This window comes from Lampetra fluviatilis, chromosome 7 (assembly GCF_964198595.1).
Source record: "Lampetra fluviatilis chromosome 7, kcLamFluv1.1, whole genome shotgun sequence".
NCBI lineage: Eukaryota > Metazoa > Chordata > Hyperoartia > Petromyzontiformes > Petromyzontidae > Lampetra > Lampetra fluviatilis.
Window position 1 is genome coordinate 9,417,346 of NC_136281.1, and position 8,919 is coordinate 9,426,264.

At 47.1% G+C, this 8,919-nt stretch overlaps 1 protein-coding gene across 2 annotated transcripts; it reads right to left on the reverse strand.

Moving 5' to 3' along the window:
* Window positions 1-677: 677 nt before the first annotated feature.
* LOC144933539 (uncharacterized) lies at window positions 678-5,930 on the reverse strand. 2 transcript variants are annotated; one of them, XM_078858429.1, is made up of 4 exons: window positions 5,629-5,930; window positions 3,220-3,680; window positions 2,489-2,596; window positions 678-1,961 (listed from the first exon to the last, which is right to left on the reverse strand). In XM_078858429.1, exons 2-4 carry the CDS (start codon window positions 3,643-3,645, stop codon window positions 1,788-1,790), a joined length of 708 nt encoding a protein of 235 aa, XP_078714555.1. In that variant the 5' UTR covers window positions 3,646-3,680; window positions 5,629-5,930; the 3' UTR covers window positions 678-1,787. The 2 variants fall into 2 exon arrangements, with proteins under 2 accessions (XP_078714555.1, XP_078714554.1); XM_078858428.1 differs by having other exon boundaries at window positions 3,220-3,684.
* Between the last annotated feature and the right edge of the window lie 2,989 nt (window positions 5,931-8,919).

Genomic DNA, 8,919 nt, shown 5'->3' on the forward strand with positions numbered 1-8,919 from the left:
TTTTTGGGAGAGAACAAAATCTATCTGCAACCGTTCCACAGACCACAATGCTTTGCAGACCACAAGTAGACTACACCGAGGGGACTATTGGCATATAGCATACTCCTGCCCATATTATGCATGACGTTCCCATTGAAAAATATAACGTGCTGTTGGTTTTATTTTATCCATTGTTCTGATCATGTGCTGCCAATACTGTTGCCACTGCAATAACCATCACCAAATGTAATGATATTTTATGACAAACTGAACAGACAGGCAATAACGACTTCTAATTTTAAATGTCACTGTCATTCACTTTCTCCCCCTGCTCTCATTTCATCGGAACGCATGAATTAATAAAAGGTATTAGTGTATTCTCCGGATTATTAGATGCTCTGAAAAGTAAGATGCACCCCACATTTGTGCCCATTGCCAATATAATCATACAAAATTGGTCACACAACCACCTTCCAGATAATAACTTTGGTTTAAAAAAAAACACAAGGGGGAATTGTGCATCTGATAATCCGAAGAATATGGTATGCTGTATATAATGTCCGACACATTTCCTCTGTGCAGGAAATGTCTAATAGCATTTCGCATATATGTGAATGTCTTTCATATTTATAATAAAAAAACACCATCTTTAAAAGTGCCACTATTTAAATCAACGACACAAACACCAAACGTAGCTATATTTTAAAAAGTATATATTTTTGACGTATTTATATATACATTAAATGCAGTACCTATTGTGTAACAATGTGAATAAGTACGTTGACTCGTTGGCAGCGTATACAATGCTATTTCTTTTGATACAAAATGTAATAGTGAATGTAATTGACAAATTAACGATAAAAAATGTATAGCCATAAACAATCCTATGTTTGTTTCAATAGAATGCTATGCATGCCATGTTATACAAATCTGACAATGTCTATACTTAATACTGTACACAAAACTGAAACACCTATATGTAATACTTAAACATTAGCCAAGGTCATGTATTTAAAAAAAAGTTTAGAATAAAAACCTTTCAATTGGCTTTAGCGCATACATTCTTAGCTGAATACAGGTGTGTGATGTGCTGCGTGTTTCTCGATTTCTAAATGCATTTTCCCGTTTAATTGGGCAAAGTCTATTAAGACGGACAGATAAAGTAGAGGGCTTCTTGGTACTTGTGACGTTTTGAAATCCGCACACATGGCAGCTTGATGAACAAGACACCACAAACAGGAAACAACCTACGGCTACAGTATGCACGCAGCACTACATTCTTGACGGAGCACGATAACTGTGTGAAATCATAATTAGTGCAAATTCTCATGGCTGGATTGCTTCTTCACAAAGCAGAGTTCTTTCTACATTTCGACAAGTTGGACTTTGCTTTTCAGCTAAATTTCATAGTTGTCTTCTTTTTTTCTTCTTCACTTCTGCGATAGGTCAACACCACACAGCTTTTCACAGAATCGTGGTGTCAAATATTAATATGTTGACGCCGGGTTAGCAGTGGGTGTAGTATTGGCCAGAGGCAATTTAACAGTCCAAAGCAGGGATTAAATTGGGTTGATACACTCCCCAATGCCATTTCAGTGCCACACTTTGCATCAGGGCACAATGGAGAGTGGCTGCTGATAATTATTCTTGTAAAGGCAAAGAGGAAGAGGACCCTTTTCTTTTTCCTGTTCAAAAATGTTGGCTTAAGTTCCATTTCCCCTAATTTCAAAATTGCAATTTAGCCATTATTGTCTCGAGTCTCTGTTTTGTCCCACGGCATCTTATCGTGGCCGCATGGCGTGGCGTTGTCACGGAGCATTGCTGTGGTGCGTTGGCTCAACGCCAGGGGACGTGCTGCTTGCATGCACAATGCATGATGGCCGGTGCATGTTGATGAGCTGCACCAGGCGCTGCTTCTCCCCGAGCATCGCTTCGAACTGCGACCGCAGGTTCGAGTTGTAACCTTCCAATCGCTGCGACTCCTGCAAGTATGGAGACCATGAATTAAAACACCATTAAATGTATAAGTAACAATGGACAAGTTTGTTAAATTCCTGACACATTTCTGGCCACTCAGCAGTTAGTCGATTGACAGTTTGTGTGTGGCAGGGTAAAGTTTGGGTACTCTCATCTCTTCCAAGATGTCTGGGCAAATTGGAAAAGGGAAGTACCTTCTAGAGGGGCTCTCTAGAGCTCCCTCTAGTGAAGTCCCTGTACTGGCACACAACAAAAATCTGTTTCCTACACTTACTCCATTAATTATAACGTATTACCGAGGATCTCACCTTGAAAAATGCTATCGTCTCAATTATCCCTCAACTGAATGTAAGACAAGTTTGTGCCTGTGTGTCAGGCTTAGGGTCGATTACAGTTGAAATTGTATCATTTGGAATTCATTTCAGTCACACAGCGTAAATGTAATTTAAACTACCAATACTGTTTTAGGTATAATGATAGTTCCTCCCAGGTTTGGTGTATATGTACGAGGTTTTTATGGCCTTCTGCTGACCTGAGCCAATGTCTCCGTCTTTTCCTTCTTTTTACTGCGGCATTTCGCAGCCGCGATTTTGTTCCTCTCCCGCCGCCGCTTCTTCCGATCGTCCTCATTCGCGAGACCCTGAAAAAACCCAACGAGAGAAAGTGGCGGTCATTGCTCGATCTGTTGCATATAAACCATCACTGGAGGAATTTTCTATGTTTTATGAAGCAACATGGGACGATCTTTAAAAGCAAATTAAAGCCATTTTGAACGCAAATAAATAGTATGATTCATTGCATCTCCTGACAAGGTAACTGCCCACCCTGGAAAATGTCTTTGTCACCACACCTGCCTGTCACTGGAGATTTCACCAGCACACTCTGGAGAGAAGATGTGTCCTTACTAGCATTACACATTAAAAGCCTACCTTACGTGTGCCCTCATGTAGCACTTGGCATTCAACCTTAGCAGCCCCAAAGCACGCATTGTCTTGCAGTGCTCTTTAATACTCATTACACACTGCAAGTTATCGGCTGGCTTGTGGTAATGTCACGTTAGCTATTGCCGGCGTGTAGCATTATTCCCACAGCTCTTGTGAGGCGTGCAAACACTCCATTGCACAGTTACGTGCAAGCTAAATAAAGCATACATTCACAGGGTGTGCAGGCACGCAGGCAGGGAGGCAAGCACACAAGCAAAGAGGGCAAAAGGCGACATTGTAAAACTAGGCTGGGAAATCGCATCCCCGGCGTGTCACGCACCTTGCTTTTGCCAGGCTTCTTGAAGTCGACGGGGCTCTGTGGGGACATCGGCTCCACGTCCCGTACATCTCCGACAGACAGTTGCCCGTAATACGAAAGGCTCCCAACTGGACTCAGCTGTCCGTACGTGGCGGTGTACGGCACGGAGTCTGATGCTGCTGCACCTGTGGTGCCGCTGTTCGTGCTGTAGCTGCCGTTGAACTGCTGATGGTGCTGTTGCTGGTGGTGCTGCTGGTGATGAGAATGAGGAAGATGGGATAGCGTGGACTCGCCACTCGTGGAGAAATGAAGCACTGGTCCCGTGAATAGTCCGGCGATGTCGTCCACGCCGAAGGCAGCATCAGGCGAGGTGCAGGGCCGGCCGGCCAGCGCGCCGTCCCCGCACACGGGCACGTGCAAACCGAACGGCTGCAGCATCATCAGCATGGTCAGGCAGAGCAGGACGCACGGCAGCAGCCTCTCTGTCTGGCGAGTCAATGGGGTCACTCGGTCAATTACTGCTCTGTGGAGCAGGCGAGAGCCCGCACAGACAAACACGTGCATCTCTTTCGCAGCTGGAGAGATGATGCGGAATACATTTAGCATTGAGAATCATTCATTGCTGTGTGGGCAACTGTATTGCAATTAGTGTTGGAATTAAGGTTGGCGTTAAAAAGTAGTTTTTGGAAAGCACATTGCACACGATTGGCAAAAAGGGTGCAATGGAACACACTAAATGTAACCCTGTGACACACGCTTTATAAACGTTTTGCACACTTCGTCTTGGAAACACCAGCCTAAAAGTTAAAACAGTGGAGTGTGTCTCAAACTCCAAAGGTATTCTAACGTGTTTAGAGTAGAGCGCTAATTCAGAAGCATTGCCTCATCACGTGCTCATTGTGATGAATGTGCACTAATAATACTGATGATGATGCAATGACACGACATGCATCACTCACGCTCTCAACTAAGAGCTCTCATTATTATCAGTAGCTGACACCCACACGTGGGCCAAGCACACCCCACCAGTGTAATGAACACTCTCGACCGCAGCTGCGAGCCCGAAGGCCCCTCTCTTCCACGCATTCCCGTCGCTGGAGCGCAGTATCTATTTATTCCTCTATTTTCTCAGCCCTTTGTCAATCCACCGCTCAACGTTAGCAATAGCCTCGTACAGCAGCACTGGGGTTGTCAAAGGCTGCTTGCTTGGCTGCGGCTCCTGCCCATGCCGACACGGGCGCTGTCGTTTGTACGAATGAATCAAGCGCGCATGACGAGTGCGTGCGGTCACGCTACCGGCGGCTTGTGTTACAGCCTAAGCCTTTGCCGGGCTACTGCACGTACCGTACAAGTTCACAACGTGCATAAAGCGCACACGCATGGAACGTAAGTGTTAGCAGGTGTGTAAAACACACACTCGAACGCATACATTGGACGTAAGCTGGTAAAATGCTCACAAGCTGTCAGTCTAAGCTACAAGCCATACAGCGCAGCACACGATATAGGACACACGCACGCTCATAGCACATGCTATATACAAGACGTACACAAACACACAGCACCAGCTAGCCATAACATACATAGGACCAGAGGTGGGACAAAGTCATTGTTATGCAAGTCCAAGTCGAGTCGCAAGTCATCAAATTCATGACTCGAGTCTGACTCGAGTCCAAGTCACATGACTCGAGTCCACATCTCATAGGTGGGACAAAGTCATTGTTATGCAAGTCCAAGTCGAGTCGCAAGTCATCAAATTCATGACTCGAGTCTGACTCGAGTCCAAGTCACATGACTCGAGTCCACACCTCTGCATAGGACACACACACACACTTATAGCGCACGAATTCATCATCATTGTCATACAGGCAATGCAAACTACATAACATCGTACATCGAGGACTCTTACTACAGCGCGCACAGGCGGACACACAAGACGCAGACACGCACACACAAGGCGAAGCACACTGCCTGTGCAATATAAAATTGACGTGCGATTGGGAAACGCCGTAGCATGAGAGAGATCGGAACGCTGTTGTTGTAACTCGTGTCAAGGCTGGAACACTGCGGGCCAAGAGTTCGTACGCTGCCGCATTCGCCTGCAGTTACATGCACGTACACTCAATGCCACTACGAGATAGCAGCATCAGCAGCACATCGGACGCCTTACAATGCCTGCATTGTACGTGTCGATAACAACCGAAGCCCGTCTGAGGCCTGTGGGTGTTGTTGTGGAGCCACCAGAGTTAAAGAAGCGTACAACCCCGACTAACGTAGGGGTTGATGCTTATAGCATTCTATTCAGCTCAATGAACAGCGCTGGCATACAGCGCAAACACGTTTCCATCAATGGCATTCCCATACGGTCCTTACACAAGATACGAACACACACACACCGTACAAGAACACACGCGAACGCATCCAAATACACACCTGCTTCGGCCGATGTAACAATCCCCGTAAAACTTCTCGTTGGAGCGAAGAAATCCTCCGGTTGCCTGCGGCCGCCGACGAGAGAGAGGGTTGGTAGGACGACGACGAATAAATCGAGGGACGTATAATAAAAACTCTAGAAACTCGAGTCTGGCAAATCGATCAGAGTCGTCTGGCGATAGCAAACGAGAGACTCAGAGCGAGAGGCGAGGAGCCGCGATGTGGTTCATCATCATCAGCGGCGGCGGCAGCGCAACGCGAACTGCTGCCGGCTTTCGGATGTGGAGCGCGCGCCCCTTGCGTCACCCTTTTATATACGCGGCGCGTGACTCCCCCCCACCCCACCCGCCCCTCCCCCTCGCGCGCGCGTCACGCGTGTTTACCCCGCGCGCCCAGGGAAACCCTCGCTACACCAACGATACGTCACCACGCGTGGCGCGCGCGCGCGCGGGGTCCCCCGGCAACCGCGGCAACCCCCCCCCTCCCTCGCTCGGCCGCACCCGCCTCGGGGCAGGTGTCCCCCTCCCCCTTTCACCCCTCCCCTCTCACCCTCCCCCTCCCCCCTACCCCCTCACCCCCACAGGCCCCACCCCCCCCAGCATACCAACCACGCGCGCAAGCTTTAGGCTGACAAGCGATGTTTTATTGGAGGTTTTTTTGGGTTTGCTGTCTCTTAAAGCGGTGGTGGTTGTGGTGGTGACTATAAATATATGTTTATGGCAGGAAGTAACAAATAAGTCCGTCACCAAGCAATAAAAAGGGGAGGGGAGATGCAAGTGGCACTCGCCTTGTGGCATGTGTGTGCAACGTTGTATTTATTATAGGTTTTATGCAGCATGTAAAGATGCATCGGTTGGGGTGTTTCACTTTTAATAAATGGATTTGTAAAGCTGGTATGCAAATACATCGTTGCTTTTATATGTCCTCATGCCAGTACAGACGTTTTGTTCGTCTGTATATATATTTATGTTAATGTCAAACGTGACTTTTTTTTAGATTATGGTCGTGGACCACTGCCAACACAATCCATTTTAGAAAATATAAGTTTACAGGTTGTTAACACCAATCGTCGCCGAGTCTTTAAAGGCAGCAGTTTTGAAAATGTTTTAAACCAGGTCCAGTATTGGAAACCCAACGCCCACTGTTTCTGTTCTGAAGAATGTCCATTGCCACAAATGTTAAACTGGTACTGTATTTGTATTTTTAGTTATTAGGCATTGTCAATGGCGAGTGTGTTATTTTCAGCCCATGCGCAGCTGCTAAAGCAGTCCCCTAGGACGAAAGTCATACCCTATATATGAAATACATTCACTGGATGTATTCAAGGACGTTAACGATCCATTGGCACGCGGTTCTTTCCTGCAAAAAAAATATAGATACTCGTAATAACCTACGAACAGTTTTAAATATGTTTTCAACTACTGTATAGGACAGATAATAGTTGCAAGGGAGGCTTGAAGGATTGTAGGGACGTGTCAGTTTGCTTCCGCCCAATTAATTCAAAGTTTTAATTTGGATTGTATCACCCTCGTCTTCAAGAAACATGTCACCATGATTTATGGCATCTGTTAATTGTGATATTCAATGTAACCAGGATGATACTTATGTTAATGTATATTTCCTTAATGTACATGGATCCCATTAGGTTATACTGTAATAGTTATGCTTTCGGGCATTTCCAGGTTATATGCAAGAGAAGGAAAAAAAGGCTTCTGGAAGTCTCTGAAAGCGATGAGAACTGCATTCCTCCTTAATCCGTATGACGAATGCAGATCGAGGTTTCTAAGCCCTTCCCGTATGAGCTAACAGCATAGCATGCATTTGAGAATTAATTACAGCATGCCTCCCGACCCGCCAACCGCAGCACCCACATCCCAAAACACTGACAAGTGAATGAACATCGATTATGAAATTAGACTGGAACACGATGGAGTAATGGGGTCAGTGAGCAGTGCACGTCATAATCCTCGTCTCGACGATTAGTTGATTATATTGTGCACTGCTCCTTGCTACTGAGTCGTTTTCATGAATGTGTAAGTTCTCTGAAAGGGCAATGTTTAACTCATTGGGGGCGAATAATGCGATCTACGGATGAAATGCGATTTACAATTGTAAATTATAATTACACATTTTGATTTAAAGCTTTCGTGACTTCAGGGATTCATATTCTTGGTTCTTTCGGTAAAGTCACGTAGAATAGAAATAATAAAATAATATACAACCTGTGGATTTCACACCTGATGATGATTGCTTGTGTTGCAGTCGAAACGTCGTGAGAATTTGTATTGTTTTATATTTATATGATTTTATAATTTCCCTTCTACGTGACTTTACCGAAAGAACCAAAAATATAATTAAACACTAAATTGTATTTAATAATGATAGGCAAACACAAGACGATATTTTCCCAATGGCGAGAGACATCGACAATCGTTCGCTGGCATTCCCACACGCGTAGACTTTCGCCAGGAAGAAAATAAAGAAAAGCACGTGGCAATTGCAAGCGAAATGCATCAGGGTGGGCCCTCTCGCCAACCACCGTGGCACGGTACAGACCAAGCGAATAGCAAACCAAGGTAGGAGCCGGCCTGAGTGGCGTGTTACATCACGCAGGGGAATCGTGGGAGCCGTACAGGGGGTATCCCTTCCACCCACCCACCACACAAACCCCTCTCGCCATGACTACGGCCCTCAACAAAATAGCCGGCGCTGGGAAATCCTTTCGCTTGTGTAACTAAAGAAAGCTCAGCGCCCCCGTGGCCAAACCAATCCGGGCTGCCTCGCCATAGCAACGGGTTTATAAAAAAAAATAACACACACGGCGTCCTGTGTGTGTGGTGTTTTTTTTGTCGAGCCGCGTCTTTTTTTTATTTAAACCAAAAAGTTAAATAAATAACTTATCGAAGCGCCGCCGAGATCCGCCTGCTGCTGCTGCCGCCGCCGCCGCTGTTGTTGTTGTTGTCCCCGCGGTTGCCGCGGCGACCACCGTGACGTCACGCGCGGGGCTGGGGCGCGTGGGGGTAGCGGGGTAGGCGGTGGGAGGAGCACCCCCCCACCCCCCACACCCGCTCGGTCACGTGGGGCGCAGTCGCCAAGCGACGGGGCCCACCCCCGCCCTCTCCCTGTTTACTTCCGCCCGCCTCAGCCGCGTGACGCGGCGGTCACGTGCGCGGCGTTGCTATGGGGGGGCCAGTGTTGACACGTGTTATGGGCGCGGTCGCCTTGGCAACGCGTAAACATCGGAGGGGCGCGCGCCCGCGGTCCCCACGTGGCCCACGTGGCGGAAGCGGC

Excerpts from the sequence above, each read along its gene's own strand:
- LOC144933539 (XM_078858429.1), bottom strand. The coding sequence starts at position 3,645 with ATGCTGATGATGCTGCAGCCGTTCGGTTTGCACGTGCCCGTGTGCGGG. Across the intron at positions 2,597-3,219 it reads AGAAGCCTGGCAAAAGCAAG|GGTCTCGCGAATGAGGACGA; the intron begins GTGCGTGACACG and ends GGGTTTTTTCAG. Across the intron at positions 1,962-2,488 it reads AGACGGAGACATTGGCTCAG|GAGTCGCAGCGATTGGAAGG; the intron begins GTCAGCAGAAGG and ends CCATACTTGCAG.